This window comes from Diospyros lotus, chromosome 1 (genome assembly GCF_014633365.1).
Source record: "Diospyros lotus cultivar Yz01 chromosome 1, ASM1463336v1, whole genome shotgun sequence".
NCBI classification, from domain to species: domain Eukaryota; kingdom Viridiplantae; phylum Streptophyta; class Magnoliopsida; order Ericales; family Ebenaceae; genus Diospyros; species Diospyros lotus.
In genome coordinates this window covers 50,439,285-50,458,337 of record NC_068338.1, presented here as the reverse complement: position 1 = coordinate 50,458,337, position 19,053 = coordinate 50,439,285, and the positions used below count along the sequence as shown (strand labels likewise).

The window sequence follows — 19,053 nt, the reverse complement described above, 5'->3', positions numbered from 1 at the left end:
TGCTAATTATGAAAACATATTTTCCTATCTTTGATGAAAACTGGAAAAAAAATTATTCTAAACGGTTATATAAAATATGTTTTCAACTCTTATATAATGTAATATATTATTAAAAAATTAACATTACCAAATATCAATTCAATATTTATGATATTATTAATAATATTAATGACAAGAAAAATCCCAACCAAAAATCTGAAGAGGCGTATGAATTTATCACATTAAATCTAAACCATAAGATCTCGACGTATATATGATTATTAATTAGAAACGATGATCATTTAAATTTTAAAATAATAAATATCGACCAACAAACATATAATTAATTGCATTATATATAATCAAACTATTAAAAATCCTAATCTCACTATTCTCTCGCTAAAGCTAAGATTTGACAACTTCTCTAACGAACTAATGAATCAAAATACTACAAAAGATGAATGAGTGTACATTATAGCCACCTGGAGCAAAACATGAGTTTCAAGAACTCAAAACACTGCGGGAAGATGCCCCGTCGCTGCCGCTCGGACTCCATAATCTCCCAATTGTATTCTAGAAAATCTCTGTCGTTTATGAAAACGGTTTCCAAGCCATCGTCGTCGTCGCCGTAGAGATCATATTCACAGTACGGTTGAACGGAAGAAGAAGGATAAGGAGATGGTGATGAATACAAAGCCGCATTAGAAGCGTCGCACTTGGAGTATTCCTTCAAGTAGTAAAAGTTTGGATTAATTCTGTTGTCGCAGCCATTGCATCTGCGACAGGAACCTCCGCCCATGACTACGATGAGATGAAGGACGCTTAACTCTCTCAACGGAAGATTTAATATTTTAGAATTATTATTATAGCATATGTTTCATATATATATATATATATAGAGAGAGAGAGAGAGAGAGAGGCTTTCCAGTTTAATAAAGGATAATAATTCTTAGTTTGAATTGAAACGGATTTTAAAATATTTATCCTAATAGTTCTCCAAGAAAAACCTATTCAAAAGGATTATTAATGAATGGTTTATAATCCGATATATTAAAATATTAAAAATTATATTATCATGTTATAAAATTAACACTATCAATATAATAGTTAGATATTGCTCATATTACAAGTTTGCTGCTGTTACTTTATAATATGATTATTATAATCACTAGTGAAGTTAGTTATAAATTTTTATTTTTTTTAATTTTGGAAATCTTATAAAACTGATATGGTTATTAATATCGTGACCATTTATTATTAGTCAATGTATGATAATTATTACAGGTTTTATAATACAAATATTTTGATAATAAAATATTGTAGTATTGTTGATTACCAATCAATTTAAAACTATTATTATATTATTATAGGATGATAACTTAATAATAACCTCTTACCCAATTAGTTTCTATGCTAGCTTAAATAGAATGAATGGTGGAAGATGGCAAATTATTGAGATTCATACCAGATTTGAGTGACACAATAACCCAGAGATATGAATTAAAGATCAAAGCTTCAAACGTATCAAGACGAAACAAACAAAAACAAGAACAAATTGAAACCAGAAACAAAGACAGAAATTCACGTAAAGATTCAAATAAAGAGCTTGCGGACTATAGGGAAATCAATCAATCAATCTACAGGAACACAGACAGAATAAACAAGGAATAGACAAAAAAAATTCAAACAAACAGAAAGCTGAGCAAACAAGAAAAGCATCAAATAGATCTGAATGAATGAATAGAAGAAGAAATTCAAGCCAGAACAACCCTTAGGAAGCAAACCAATATCATAGTAGCATTTGCAAGTACCCTCAGAGAAAGCATACCGCCACTATATCATAGCTAAATATCGCAACTCCCACACAGCTATAGGGGAGACCAATCAAACTCGGGAATGAATGAGGCAGTCTACAGTTTGTAGAAAGTCAATCTGATTTGAATAATTGCTGTGTGTGAAACAACAAGAAACGGTGCCGTCGTGATTGGAGGGTAAAGTTGGCAATCTCGGCTGCCGATCTTGGATGGCTGATGGAGGGCCACTTTGGCAACCATCAAGGCTGCCCCTCTACCCAACGCCTTTATCTGTCATTTGGCCTTTTTGTTAATCGTGCTATATGATTTTTTCATGGCCGTCAATGCTGTTTTTATCGGATCAAATCTCAAACCGCTCAATTCTCATATAAATTCAATAATACCTAGATGGTAAATAGACGAAAAATATCGTTGGAAAGGAAAAGGGGAGGAGGGAGATCGATCGATGAAGAGTACTTTGGATGAGCATCATTTTCATTCTTGTAACTCTTTGTTCTCATTGTAATATTTGGTTCTTACGTTTACTTCTAATCAATATTTGATGATTATGATGTTATTTTGTTAGAGAAATCATTAACGTACAGTTTGTATGTTCGAATTTTGTAACCCTACTTGATATAGTACAATGAGCTCTTTCTTTTTGAGCTCAACATGGACGTAATCCTATTTAAGGTGAACTACGATAAATTTTGGTGTCCTCTTTTTTATTCTTGTTTTATCTTCGTTCTAGTTTTGCTTGCGTTTCATTTTATTGCGTAAGCATGTGAATGCTTTCTATTCTACTGAAGCTCTTTTGAATTTTATAAAGGTTTGTTTAATCTGTTTATTAGAGTCTTCCGCTCGATACAACAATCATCATCATCCATTTTTGTGTTTTCTCATATTTACATATAGCGGAGAAGAGACTACATGTATCTGAAATGTAACATCATGATCCAAGAAGAACAGAGAAAAAAAATGCAATATACTACTTTCAAAAGGCCGATAAAAAGAAGGGTGTATGCATTTATATAGAACTTGGGGAAACAAACAAAAAAATAAAAGAAGACTCCCCAATGGGGATGGATTGTCCAAGCTTCCATACCGAGCAGGGATTGTATAAATTCAACCCAGAGCCTCTCATGAGTAAAATCCAAACGCACGCGCATACACTTTTCTTTTTAAATGCGCATACACTTTTCTTTTTCGTTCTATGGGGGAGGTGAGCGGCAGGTCTACACCGGTTGCATCTCCAAATTGGTACGCTCAACACTTTTTTCGGATGATGGCGCAGCCTCGTTGTTGTCAGTGGCAGAACTCATCTCTTGAACTGGGGGAGGGTTGACAATGGTCATTGGAATAGCAACATTCTCCGAGAGACGCCCCTTCATCTCCCGGTGCTCTTGGCACAATGCACACCAATGCATGCAACAGTGCACCGCACATGGGTCACATGGTGAGTTCTGCACAAGTAGGCAAAAATAAGTAGAAGCTTACCATAAGCAAAACAGAAGGGATTTTTTATTTTGACTTCGTACTTGTTCAATGATAAAATCCAATAACTGAAAAGATAAATTAAGATAGCATCATATTAAACAAGAACTTAATCCTACAACAGATAAAAAATCATCCAAGGCAAGATTTGGCACCAAACTGTATCCTGCAATATAGCTCCAACAGATCTGGAAATTCTAACCCCCGCCCATTGAAACTACATAAATCCTATCCACAAGTTCATGCCAAACCTTGCATTTATAATAAAAGGAAGAAAAAGCTGAGGGTTGGAAGAGTTTAATGCCACAAAGGAACAACATTCGAAGATAGAATAATTGGGGAAAAAATGGGGTCCCCCAGTGCATGAGGATCCCCATTTGCAAGAGCTGGGAATTTGTTTTTATACGCAACCTTACTCCTGCTTTATAATTAAGATATTTCCACAACTCTAATCCATGACCTTCCAGTTAGGAAGTGGAAATTTTACCATTGAAACCAAGGCTCCCCAAAGAAGACAGCATAAGTGAATTTAATGAAACAAGTTAATCTGCCAGCACCATCTGGGGCACAAAAACAGCAAGGACAACCTAACATAACATATCTGGATCTAATAATTTGCAGGAGGATAACCTCCAGAAAAATAGAATAGCAAGATAACATATACAAGGACATAGTCTTGAAGAAGCATCATCGTTAATAGCAAAATTGTTTAATAACTCAAATAGATCTACACCAGAATTGCAATTTGTCAAACATTATCAGAAGGTTTTATTTTCTGTTCCCCAAAGGTTTCATAAAATTCAATTTGTTGTTCAGCAACCTTCGTTGTGGTTGAATAGAATGAATTTTGGTTATTGAAAGGTCTTGAGAGGACTTGCTTTGTGATCTTACTAGTTAATTGCATTTTGACTTGCATATTTTGAGGTACTACAATGCTAGGGTTTCAATAGGTGAACTTCCAGACAGTTGAGTAGTCACCAAAAGGGATTTGGAGTGGACAACAAGAAGCAAAAAAGCACTTATTCAATGGGCAAACCCCCCAATGGCCTGAAATTGCTATCAAGCTATAAAGTCAGATAGATCCGCATTGATTCAACAACTATTTATTGATTGGCAAATATAGAAAGGTATTAAAGGCTCCCGTGACCTGTAACCTAACTGATTGAGGGTATCGTACTTGTTCTTAGAGTGTTTGTTTTCCTTCTAACTATTTGTAAGCGAGGTGGTGAACCCTCTTTGGGAGAAGCTGAGAGAAAATCTTGTAGTGAGGCAACCAAGCACCTGGAAGAAACTCTACATAGAGAGTTCTTGGTGGTGTTATTTTTGAGAATTCCGATGGTATTATTTTTAAGAGTTTTTAGCACAAACATCTCACTTTAATGATTAGCTAGCACCTGAGAAGATGGTGTAAAACCATCCAAGAACAACAGAAATCTCAAGGTTCCCTTGGTAGATGCAAGCTCAAGAACCAATATAATCTAGTGTGGCGCTTCTATTGTCTTATCTCTTTAATTTCATTGTTTGATCTTATACATCCATACATCTTGTGCATTGTTGACTTGGTATCTTTTTGTTGTTCAATTTTTAGATTAACCCCATATCTCTATGATTGAATTAAGAAATTGTTTCGGGGGGATTTTCAATTAATTTTTTTCAAATACCCACCCCCCTCTTGGGTTTGCCTTAGTTTGGCTAACAGCTTTCTTTTCATGGGGAGATGGAGACAAGATTATGTAAGATGCAGTGCCGGGAATCTGAGTGCCAATTGAATGATACTATCAATTGTCATGGCTTAGATACCACTAAAAAACACGTCAGTATTTGGCATACTGTTGCTTTAATGACTGGGTGTGCATGTGCATGTGTGAGTGCGAGTGCGAGTGTGTGTGTGTGTGAGAGAGAGAGAGAGAGAGATTGTTGGATGTGACTGGAATAGCAAAAAAAAAAATAAAAATAAATCCTATGATGAAGTAAGCAAAAGAATCAGAGTTCCTGTTTTTACTAGGTATTCATGTTAAATTTTAATCATGCATGGTTGAGCAAGTCTGAATCAATTAGACTTTTCAGACTTAGGCTCACTGCTTAGTCTTGGCACACATGATAATTTTTCCTGTACATATTTCACTTATAATCTCCTTCTGAAAGAATAAATGGAGATTCAGTAATAAATAACTAAAGTTCATGGCATGAGTTTCTCAAACATGAACATGATGCAATTAACTTGTGTGAGAATACTTAAAACTTTTCACAGATAGTAAATCTTCTGTATGTTTCATCCATGGTTGATCAGCACATAGTTCTACTTCAACACATGATAGAGGTTACCTTGAGATGATACTTCTTCTGCAAGGACTGCCTAAAGAGACCAGTGTATATGCCACACATCCACCAACCAAATAATAAACCCTCACATATGAGAAATGATGTCCTTGGGTCAATGCCATGAAATGCTGCTGTTGCTGCTGTAAGTGCAATACCACCTTCAACAAAAATGGCATGACATATGCATGGTGTAGTCCAAGGGGTATCTTCTCTCAAACTTTCAACATTACGTCCAAACAGAACACAGGGGCAGAAAAGTCCAGTCCAGCCTGAAGTGATGCAAAATAAGAGAATTCTAAGACAAACAAAAACCATGTCCCAAAAAGTGTGTTTACAGCAGAAGCACAGAGAGAAAGTAAACAGGATGTTCTCACTGTAGAAGAAGCTAAATGAATGCCATGTAGAGTATAACAGTAGAACCTATTAATGATGCTAGTCTCAGTGACTAGCATAGTTATAGATTTAATTATATAGCAGCTGGAACGTACCATACCAGTAAAAATCTGATATAAAATTCTCTCTCTTTTTTTTTTTCAATTTAAATACCAATTGACACCAGACGATATTGGTCAGTACTGGCCGAAATTAGCATAATGAGTCAGCCCCGAAACCGTCCCATAATAAATGTATGCACAGCTTGCAGTGAAAGGACAGAAATGTGGCATCCTTAGACAGAGGCATCCCTATGGCTAGGGGATAGGCTGTTGCCCTAACTTGTTATACTATATATATGTGTGTGTAAGTGTATATACATTATATAAATATAAGTTTGATACATATTATTTTGTGGTAAAAAATCTGTGAAAAAAAAATTAAAACTGAATAATAATTATTGTTATGTTATATTTAGACATTGATAAAAAATTTAATTCACAGAAATATAAGTGAGAATTTTTTTCTTCAGCATTATTTTGGTTCAAGTTAATTTTTTATTTTATATTCATATAAAGTATATCATCAATTATATAATCTATTTCATTGTTATCATTAACTGTATTTGTTTCCTTGTATAATTTATATATTTATTTAGAGGTATTTGTCTGTTAAATTATTGGTTTATGTCATTTTTAAAACATATATTATTAAACTATTATAGCAATATAACTGAAATGATACCTCGATACCCATCCGGTAACACTACCATTCCGCACCAATGACAAATCAAATACCTTGTCAAGCAAGCTATTCAACTATGCCTACTCGTAAAAAGCATGTACTTTAATCCACTTCATCATGGCAACAGAAAACATGCAACCGGTGCTAGGAATTCAAACTTCATGCTAATAAAACAAAAGTAAGGATGATCTACATCTATGATCAAATTTTTTTGTGCAGTTTGAACTTTGAGCTGTCAACTGAAAAAACTCCCACAATATAGTACACTCTTAAACTGCACATAGTTTTGCTTAAGCATCATCATCCCTTCAAGTAGGGAGGAGGATCCAATAATACTGAGCTCCATCCAGTTAGTTGTCATTACTCATTAGCACTTCTGTTATCATTTCTTCTTTTCATTCTTTCTTCTCTTTCCCATATTTCCTTGGTTTGAGAAACGCCAATAGCATAGTCAATAATAACAGCCCTGAAGATGATCTCTATACTCTCTGATTGTCTCTACAGCTTCTATTGTCCAGTGTGACAGATTGATAATTGAACTAATATTTCAAGGATCAATTTTGAAGATCACAAAATAAGGTCTAGCATGACAGCCTAAATAGTTAATTGCATTTAAGACAATGTCCACACCCACCAATATGTCTTCAACAGTTTCTTTTAGCCTAGACGGCAAAAATTTGGAGACCATAATAATAGCATCTACTCCAACAAAATATCACATGAGAAAAATCTAGACATAACAATTGATAAAAACATCATGAGAATTAGTGGAAAAAGTACCATTAGATATTTTCTGCATTCTTGCAGTCCTAAAAAATTTTACACAGCATACTTAAGTCACATTTATATAAAACTAACATGTGTATTACATGAATATTCAAACAAACAAATTGGTTTCCAGTGATGGAGGAATACAAACATTAATTATCAAGATTAAGCAATAACTACCAAAGGTAGCTATGCATTAGCTGAAATATGGACATTAGAACTTACAACTCTCTTTATCTTCAGCACAGCCAAAAATCCCAGTTGTCCAGGGTTCATCTGCAGGAGGCTCAAAGCTTTCAGGTAAAGGCTGCCCACATTCATTGCATTTGCGAACATGCAACTGTATGGCATAGCAGTGACCAAAATTTAAGTCCATCCATGGGCATCATAACATACAATTTTTTGCATAAATACAAATAATTCACCTACAACATGGGGTATAATGGCCTTATATGGCTATGGATAGAAATGGTTGGAAAGCTAAAATTCATGTAGAAAACCCCACCTAATGGAATTAAGGTTTATGATTGTTGTTATTGTTCTTGTATATCATTTGATTATCGACATGGACAAAAACTATGAAAGATAATATGGAACTACATACACCTGAAAGATCATGCCCAATCATTTGAAATTAAAATACTTGAGTGGACAGCCATATCGAATAAAACTAAGATAAACAGATATTTGCAGGGAAAATGACAGCCAAATAGATTTTAATTCACAATTCTAATTCAGCACATACGCTTTCAAAAATACTTCATTATATATAAGAAGTGTGTAAACATACAAATACAACAAATAGAAAACTAAAAAAAAAAAATCAATTTAGCCCACACCACACGCACACTATGGTTCAGTAAAGAGCTAGAAAAATCCATGAAAGTTCCAACTAGAACACATAGGTCATTTTAGTTTCTCTGACCACCATGCCACAGAGGAGGCAGTTGCCACAGAATACTCAAATCACTAACACATGTACAATAATTTTGGCATACAGTGAAAAAATGCTGGGTTAGTGAACCTTTTTTCATGATAAAATATTGAGCTGTCTTATTAATTGTTCCTTGCTTTGCTATATTACCAGTAATGAGGATTTCAAAACAAACTCTGATGAAGAGTGACATTAGTATTTACAGAGGAGTACCAAGCATATATGATATTCAAATGCGAGCTCAATCTACTTGTTGATCATCAAAGCCTATCATCCCTCTACAGCATTATGTGATGTCAGAGATGACAGACTCAAACCTAGTAATATTTAATAATTCATAATGAGTTAAACCAGCTAAATCAGAGGGCAAAGAAAGCCACCAATGAAGGCTCTTTGAATTTTGAAATGAGTGGCTATCCAATCAGAAGCTGGATTTGCAATTTATCGGGGTCATCAAGCTTCTGCATCCCTCCATGATCAATATTATCAAAAACATGGAATCATGACTTATAAGGAAAAATATACAGATTTGAACACATAATTCAAAAATTAAAGTTTAGTTATCTTGTCAATTTGGAGTAAGGATTACCATAACAGATCTCCATAACGTAAAGCCGAAGGATCATCAAAATTCTAGAAATAAGTTTTACCCCATGAAACAGGCATATATTAGGTTCAACACCCATCTAGGTAAATTAAGGATTGTCCCTTTAACTTGCTCTGACTTCCAATGTTAATCTCATACATTGGAGTCTTTCTATCACCAACTTGTATTTTAAGGTCAGTGAAGTGTTTCACATGAAATGACTACAAGAAACAGTAAGGCATTCTTGTGACTAGAAGGTCACGGGTTCAAGTTGTAGAAACACTTCACTGCAAAAACAAAAAAAGGTAAGCGGAAAGCTGTATACAAGTTATGAACCTCCCCCAACCCTTGCAAAGTGGGAAGGCTTGGGCGCTAGGGATGCCCGTTTAGTCATTTCAAGAAATCTAACTGCTAAATGATTTACTAATTTGTATTGGTCACTCCATCAAGTCAATTTTTCTCTCTAGATTCCTGTATAACTATGATTTCCTTAGTTTGAACCCTAAATTAAGGAAACACATAATATAGCTAGACATTTTGCTTTATAACTACAATCCTTTCTCCCGTTTCTTTTTTTTTTTTGGCTAAGACAATCCCTTCAATGTGAAAGCTCGAAGACTTAAATAAAAAATTTAAGAGTTCAAGGTTGACATAGGAAGTTGACGTATAGTATTACCAAAACCATTAATACACATCGTGAATCCATAACCCTACTCCATCCAAGTCTCGAGTCCTTGAGTAATTTACACAGATTTATCAATTGAACATACATACACATCAATCGATGGACATATGATACCTGAGGAACATCGATGGGCTGATTGAGTTCACCAGGCCTAATGTCTTCCAGGGGGGCTTGATCTTTGGTCAGCTTCACATATCGGGACTGTGCTCCCCCTTCTGCCATCTGATCTGAACCCTAAACACTACTTGACAAACAACATTCCATCAAACAACTTAAAACACAAAAATTCCGAACTAGAATTCTGTGGATCGGAGAATTCGAAACTCAAACTACAAAATTCAGAACTCCTCTTATCACATACCTCCACTTCAAAAACGAAGCAAATCTCAGCTTCAACACTCTCTCCAAACAGGTCTTTGCCTTCTCTAGTATCTCCACAGCATTATCAGTAACCGATGAAATAAAAACTGAAATTAGAGAGAGGTGACAGGGGGAAAATTCTATGGATCTTGAGGTGGTTTTTCTCTCGTTCGACGTATTCAATGGAAGTCGCCGAGGGAAATATGATTCGCTACGGAAACCTAGCGGTAGAACATGGAGAACACCAACGGAAACGTGCCAGCTGTATTATACACGGCCTCCTTGTGACGTGGCAACCTAGATATGGTACGTTTCACGTCATGCGCCTTAACTTTTCCTGGGCTTGCGAGCATTGTTTCATTTTTATTTACTTATTATATAATATTTTATTTTTATTTCCTTACCGAAGACTTGGAAAATTCCCCGACTTGCCCAGGTAGGGATGGAAGACTGCAAAATCTATATTTTTTATTTTTATTTTTTATTGTAGTCATTTAAAATTTTTTATTATTTTAATTATACATCTAAATTTATATATTTGAATTAATTTAAATTTTTATATTTTTGTTTACGTAATAATTTAAAAAATTTATTATTTTGATTATATGTATAGTCTTATATTTTACTGTGAATAAAGTGTGTAATATATTTTATTATCTTATTTTATCTTTTATTTTTACATATAAAAGTATAAAAATTAAATTGACTAAAAAACACAAATTCAAGAATGTAATTGTTAGGATTTATCAATTAATTTAATTTATTAGTTGATTTATTTCATTGATGTTTTGAGTTGTTATAATCTAATAAGGTCCTAAATTATAGGAGAGTAATCAACTCCTATACATTAAGAGAATTGTTAGGAGGTTGAATAGTCTTAGAATTTTTCAAGAATTAAGAATGTGTGTTATAAGTAAGATTATATTTATTAGTTTTGAGATATGAAAGATTAATTCTTGTTATTTCACATGGTATTAAAGCCAATTGTCTAGAGTTTTGTCTTTACCCCGTGTTGGCCTTCATCGTTGTTTGGCCTCCAGCTGCCCAACCATAGCCGCCTCTTCCCTATCTTCCCTTCTCCTGCATTAACTGCACCTCCTCCTATGAACAGATCGGCCGTCACACGCCGCCTAGTACCGTCACGTCTCCTATCGCCTTTTTCTCCTCTCTCTGTTTCCATCTTCAGCCTTGATTGCTACACCGTTCTCTTCCACTACCACTATATCTAAAGCAGCAATTGTTGTCTCCAGCCAACCCTATCTTTAACCTTGATTGTTGTTTCCTTGTTCATCCACTTGGCCTTAATTGCTGCCATTGTCTTCAACCTTGATCGCTGCAAGTTGTCTCTAGCAAAGGAAATACAGAAAACTTAGATTCTAGCAGGAACAGTGGAGAAGCAGCCACAAAAAATTATGTAGCAAGTGTTAGTTGGAATGCTACTACCCTATCGATTGGATGGTAAAAACTACCTCTAATGGGCGCAGCTGGTTCAAACTTTTCTCAAAGGTAGAGAAAAACTCAACCATCTTACTTTTCTTCCTCCGACAACAACTAATCCCAATTTCCAAGTATGGGATATAAAGGATTTTCTTATTATGTCGTGGCTATAGAATGCCATGTAACCTGATGTAAGTAGGAATTATATGTTTCTAAGTGCTGTTAGGGAAAACTAGGAAATAGCTAAGCAAACCTACTCTAAAGTGCAAGATGCATCAGTTATATATGAAGTTAAAACCAAGATAAGTAGTACTAAACAAAGGGGGATGACTGTTACGGAGTACTACAATAGCATGAATGGCTTGTGGTTAGAATTGGATCAATACCAAAAAAATTAAGATGGTGTGCAGTGCTGATGCTGCAACTCTTAATAAGATCATGGAAATGGATAGAATTGTTGAATTTTTGGCTAGCTTTAACTCAGTTTTTGATCAAGTAAGGGTGCAGATTCTTGGCCGAGAGAAATTGCCCTCACTCAATGAGGTATTTGTAATGATAAGAAGTAAGGAAAACATGCGGGCAATGATGTTGCAGGGGGCATTCACTGATGGATCAGCTTTAGTGTCAAACAAAGGAGAAAGATCAAGACAAAGAGGTGGAAAATCAGGGGCACAAGGGTGGCCTAACAACAGAAAGGGACTTTAGTGTACACTGTTAGACCGGGAGGTGCTATGGCACACACCAAGAGGGGGGTAAATTGGTTATTTTAAAAACTTAGTTTGAAACTTGAAATCATTTTGATGGAAATGCTAGCAATGATAAACAAACTAAATAACACAAGCACAAGAGAAGAACACAAAGGATTTATAGTGGTTCGACTTAACCCAAACTTAATCCACTACCTTAGTTCCTCACTAAGGATTTTTCAAACCATCCACTAAAACCCCATACTTAAATCAAGTAGGTCCTCTAATTCGTGACTAGGAAAATTACAAAACCTCTCACTCAAATGGGCCCTCTAGCTACATAAGCTAGGAAAATAAAAACAATACAAATGAAATAGAGAAACTAAGAGTTAACACTCTTAGTTACAAGTTCTCTCACAATGAAAACTAAGCTTAAGAATAGATTTACAATGATAGAACGAAGCCTTGCATAGAAAAATATAACAATGAAAGCATAGACTCTTGTAAAGCTCGAATAAACTGATTTGTAATCTCTATATCAATTCGTTTCCGTCCATTAGCCTCCTCAAGTTCATCCATGACTTATATAAATAGGCATCTCAAAAGCTTTGCCCGAAACTAGCCATTTGTGACCGTTGGAATTTGAAAAACTAGCCATTGGAAGCTTTCTGTGAAAAGAGATAGTTGATAGAAGATAATGGTGTTAGATATGAGCCCTAAAAACCAATTCTAATGACACAAAGGAACTCGATCTTGTAATTCTTTAAATATTATTTAAATGGCAAGTTTATATTTTATTTAAATTGCAATATGATTTAAATTATAAAATATACATCCATTAGTATAATAAGGAGTGGATACCATTCTTAAGCGTTAAGAATACGAGTTATGGATAATCCACAGTTCGTTATACTATAAATATGTTCCTAGCCGTAGAATTCCTAATCTAAATAATAGCAACTCGTAAAGGCCAGCACATCGTCTTCTTCCTTATTCAGTATGAGATACTGAAAGATAAGGTTGATAGGTCTCATGCCATTCTGTATGAGATATAGAAGGAAGATGAGTTGGTGCTCGTTACAAGAACGAGTTCACTGAACGAGACTGTTAACATTAAATCACATGGGTTATTTCTCACGGGTCAATGATTTAATGTTAGCTGCGATTTTTACAACTAGTCCTTAGACCTGAGATGATATGGATATCTGTGTATTGGTGGATTAGGATATCAGTGATATTATGTGGTTGTTCTAATCAAGGATAATCATACGTATCTATGTGCCTGATTCAGTGATACATGAGGTATGTGTGCATCAGACATGAAATCTATCACCTCGAGATTTATGAGGAAGATATCTTATGCAATCCAGTAATCACTTGATGATAAATCTTTGGCCGAGGTAATATGACAATAGAATTTGTTCCATAAGGGTTGTGTCATAATTAGTCGAGATTGATTTTGGATTTGGTCATATGACTAGATTAAGAGATTCGACTTACTGACCATGATCTCATATCTTGTCGAGATATAGGATGATAGAGGGACCGTATTGTATGGTAACGTAGTAAAAGGTTTACAATACCCACTTCACAATAAATTGGGTAATTATGACATATTGCTAAATGTCACTCGTGATTTACAAGAATTAATTGTTGATTATTCTTGTAGTAATTTATTTGTGAACCCAGAAAGTCCCACAAAAAAAAAATCATTTTCAAAGAGTAAATAGATAAATTAGTAATTTTATAATTACTAATAATAGTGCATTTATTTATAAGATAAATAAGAATAATTAAAAAATTATATTATGAATATAATTGTTTAATCATTAATTGGGTTGGGCCTTTTGCTAGCACATTAGGCTTGACCCAATAACACTATTGGATTCAAGTTAATTTAAATGATTTGGGCTTGACCCAATTACATTAAATAGAATGGGCTTGAGGAAGCCTAACCCATTTAATGTATATATAAGCTCTCCATCTCTTCATTTACTTCACTTGATGTCTTCTTGAATCACTTGAAGGTTGAGAGAGTTTTGAAGAAGTGTTCTTGAATCCAAAGAGGTAAATTAGAAATTTTTGTGAAAAATTTCAAAAATTTCTTTGCTTATCATTATCTTTGAAATTCTTAGATAAAAGTGATTTCGGGTGGATCAACTCGGCATCCTACACTTGGAGGATTAAACGGCAGGAAATCTAATGGTGAAATCGGATTTTATCAAAAGAGGTAACCTTTCATTTTTGTTTCCAATTAGTTAAACCATAATTTCTGAAAAATGGGATACCTGTAAACAAAATTTTAATTCCGCTACGAATATGATAAGATCTATGTAATCCCAATAAATGGATAGTCAACAGATTCATAAATAAAACAAGGCATTGTCGACAGAGAAGAAGACATAGTCGACTATTGCCCAACCGAATCTATTGATAGTCGACAAACCCTTTCACATAGTCGACAGATCAAAAAATACAAAGAAATTTTATAACATTATATACATACATAGTCAACAAAACAAAAGACATAGTCGACTATCCTTGCATAATAGTCGACAGAATAGAATATAGTCGACAGAATTTATACATAGTCGATAGAACATCAAGTATAGTCGACTATCCTTAGGCATAGTCGACTATCCTCAGACACATAGTCGACTATTAACAGGCATAGTCGACTATTTTACAAGAAAAAACTCAAACTAAACTGATAACATGTAGAAGAATACTTGATTGATACAAAACATTACAACATATTTACATTTCTTTAGTTTAACTAAATGTCTTCATTTTGTTTAATTTATATTTTACATTCCGTTTACTTTAATACATAAATGTAAATAAGAAAGTACTCCTTATTTGGATTCAATAAAAATATCTAAAAAATCAAAATCTATAACCATAAGAAAGTAGAATTTTGGTTTTAGTACAAACTCGGGATTTAGCAAATTTACCACCTCCAAAATACATACTTTCTATTTCTTGAAAAATTTATTAAAAATCATTTTAACACTAATGGATATTAGATATCAAAATACTGGGAGATAGTTTTCTAAAAAGAAAACATTTTCATATATGTTTCCTTATAAGGTGTTAACCTTTCAGACTTAGAAAAATATGACTTTGAAATCTTGATACTTGAAATTCATTTGGTTTTCATTCTCACAAAGTAATACTTGATATTGAAATTGATTTATGTTGAAAATCACAACCTTGATTCATGACTTAGGGATTAAATAAAATATTATTTTTCATCATCAAAACTAAGTATATAAAAGTAAAACAACATACATATTGCAAGAAACCTTGGCATACTTGAGATAATTGCTTCAAGCTCCACGGAAAGGAAGTAATCATAAGCAAAATGGGAGGATTCTCAAGCACAGTTACTTGACATAACACTCAATCCTATCTATCACACAAGGGACAAGAAGGGGATGGAACTATGGAAAAGCTGGAGGAAAATTTTAGTTCAGATCTCATTCTTCTCAACAGTGAGTAAATCAACAAACTGAAATCTTTTTTGAAGACCATACAAGATGATGACAGCTACTCCTTGGCTCATCAAGACTCTTCCAGTAAGTCCTCAGGTAAGTTTGCTTATTCTATAATTTTTCTAGCATCAAACAATGATAGGAATGATACTTGGATCTTGGATTCCGGAGCTACAGACCATATGACACCTAACTTCCATGTGTTTACTACCTATCAACCCCTTAAGACCACGAAACAAATCTGCATTGCTAATGGCAAAATAGTCCCTATAATCAGACATGGCAATGTTTATCTAAGGCCAAACACAACCCTTAACCATGTTCTTCATGTGCCCCAATTATCAACCAACCTTCTCTCTATCTCTCAACTCACAAGAAACCTACATTGCCATGTTGTTTTTTTCTACTAATGTGTGAGAGTTTCAGGCAATGAAAACCGAGAGGAGGATTGGTGCTACTAGGGAAATAAATGGGTTGTATTGCTTGACAAGAAAAGCAACAAAGAACCAACAACTAGTGGGTTGCTCCTCTCAAATTACAGCCAATTATCACCAAATCTAGCTGCATCGCTACTGGTTCGGTCACCCACCATTTTCTTTATTGAAATCTATGTTTCCTATTTTATTTATTTATTTAGATCCTAGTACTCTTCATTGTGATGTATGTGTTATATCCAAACAACATCGCGTGTCTTATCCAATTAGCAATAAACTCTATTTTATTCCATTTGCATTAATTCATTTTGATGTATGGGGTCTTTGCAAAATTCTTACCTATTCTGGGGCACGTTAGTTTATCTTATTTATTGATGATTGTACTCGGATGACGTGGGTTTTTTTTTCTAAAAGACAAAGCAACCATCTAAACAGTCTTACCAAACTTTTGTAAAATGATAACGACTCAATTTGGAACTCCCATAAAGAAATTTCGATCCGACAATGATTGAGATTATTTTAACTCTTATATGAACCACTTTTTCCTACAAGAAGAAATTATCTATGAATCTTCATGTGTGGATACTCCATAACAAAATGGAGTAGCTGAAAGAAAAATTAAACATCTCCTTAATGTAACTCGAGCATTGCTTCACCATCATACCGTTCCTAAAATCTTTTGGGGGACGTTGTCCTTACGGCCACATTTCTTATTAATCGCATGCCTGCCTATCAAAGTTCTAAACCAACAAAGTTATCTTTCTTGCCTCACTACTCACTTTCCTGACTCTAATTTCCACACCACTCTTCCTCTTAGAATATTTGGATGTGTTTCCTTTGTTCATATTTCCAAATCCTCTCGGGATCAGCTTGATCCAAGAGCTATAAAGTGTGTCTTTCTTAGGTATTCCCCCGCACAAAAAGGATATAAATGTTATCATCCTCCCACTCGCAAGTTTTATGTCTTTAAGGATGTCACATTTGTTGAGACTACTCCATTCTTTGGCTCTACCCAAACTGGTCACCAGGGGAAGACTTTCTATGGTGACCCGAGTGACATCTTCTTTCCTCTACTATCTTCCCAATCCATTCTTCAGCTTAATGTTGATCCTCATTCAGTCTCCAATCAGTCTAGTCACGCCTCTAATCCTGACCCTACAGCTAATCCATCTCCCCAGCACTCAAACAACCTTAACCATGGTAATGATCAGGAAAATTTGATGAGCAAGAAGCCTGCCAGCAGCTGCAAGGAAGATATAAACAAAAATAGCCAAGCCTAGAAAACCAGCAAGCTCCAAACTCCTCTCCCATTCAAAGTCGGGATCACATGTAGACAATAACTCCAGCCTCTATCAGCCAAATCCTTGATGATATCGACCTTCCCATAACTCTTAGGAAATGAGTTAGAAGCTGCACCATCCAACACCCAATGGTCAATTACCTATCCTATCATCGCCTCTCCCAAAACCATAAAAGCTTCTTAACATCTCTATATTCAATTAGCATTCCAAAATGAGTAATTGAGGCTCTAAAAAATCAGAATTGGAAGCTTGCTATGCTTGAGGAAATGAGGGCTTTAAGAAAGAACCATACATGGGATATTGTGGACAGACCTAAGGGAGTTAATCCAGTGGGGTGTATGTGGGTTTTTAATGTCAAGTATAAGGTTGATAGGGCACTCGAGAGGTATAAAGCAAGACTGGTAGTTAAAGGCTACACTCAATCATATGGGATTGACTACTTAGAGACGTTTGCACCAGTGACAAAGATGACTATAGTTCGTATTCTCCTGTCATTGGCAGTCTCATTTGGGTGGAATCTACAATAAATAAATGTTAAAAATGCATTTATCCATGGAGATTTAAAAGATGAAGTGTTTATGGATTTACCACTCGGATATCATGAGAGACTTAGTGGGAAGGTATGTCGGCTAAATAAGGCTTTATATGGGCTTGAACAATCCCCTAGGACTTGGTTTGGGCGGTTATCTAAAGCAATGTACGCTATCGGTTACAGTCAAAACAAAGGGGACCATACCTTATTCATCAAACACTCGACATGAGGAAAGGTTATTGTGCTACTGGTATATGTGGATGGCGTGATAGTAACTGGCAATGATGAAGGAGAACAAGCAAAGCTTAAAGAAAGGCTAGCTAAGGAATTTGAAATCAAAGACTCGGGTGTGCTCAAGTATTTTTTGGGTATTGAAGTAACTTATTCTAAGACGGGTATTTTTCTCTCTCAAATGAAATATGTGCTTGATTTATTGGCTGAAACAGGATTGATTGGAGGAAAATGGGCAAAAATTTCTATTGAACCTAGCTGCAAGCTATGGATCAGCAAGTTTATAGACAAATGAAGGTATTAGCGACTAGTTGGAAGATTGATATATCTCTCTCACACAAGATCAGATATTCCCTTTTATGTCAGCTTGGTAAGTCAATTCATGCACAACCCAACTGAGGAGCATATGCTAACGGTTAGAAAAATCTTGTGTCATCTCAAGGCTACTCTAGATAAAGGGATCCTATTTAAAGCAAGAAATAAATTGAACATTCAAGGTTTTTTAGATACAGATTATGCAGGGTCCATGAGTCCATGATTGATAGAAGATCTACAAGTGGCTACTGTGTATTCCTAGGAGGGAATTTGGTGTCCTGGAGAAGCAAGAAGTAAAGTGTTGTGGCAAGATCAAGCGCAAAGGAAGAATTTAGAGCTATGACCCTTGCTCTATGTGATTCTATGGCTACGAATTGTTCTTGATGATCTAAGAATTTCAGTTCAAAACACATTTAAGTTGTGGTGTGATAATCAATAAGCAATTAGTATAGCACACAATCCAATCCAACATGACCGGACTAAGCATATTGAGATAGACAGACACTTCATAAAAGATAAGTTGGAAGCTGGACTTATTCACCTGTTATATGTTTCATCAGAGGAACAAGTTGCTGATATATTGACA

General features: G+C 34.9%; 1 protein-coding gene across 1 annotated transcript; it reads right to left on the bottom strand.

Moving 5' to 3' along the window:
* Positions 1–2,778: 2,778 nt before the first annotated feature.
* LOC127789816 (cell number regulator 6-like) lies at positions 2,779–10,219 on the bottom strand. Its single transcript, XM_052318825.1, has 5 exons — positions 10,039–10,219; positions 9,792–9,918; positions 7,698–7,812; positions 5,592–5,857; positions 2,779–3,235 (listed from the first exon to the last, which is right to left on the bottom strand). The coding sequence occupies exons 2-5, from the start codon at positions 9,897–9,899 to the stop codon at positions 3,008–3,010; spliced, it is 717 nt and encodes a 238-aa protein (XP_052174785.1). The 5' UTR covers positions 9,900–9,918; positions 10,039–10,219; the 3' UTR covers positions 2,779–3,007.
* Between the last annotated feature and the right edge of the window lie 8,834 nt (positions 10,220–19,053).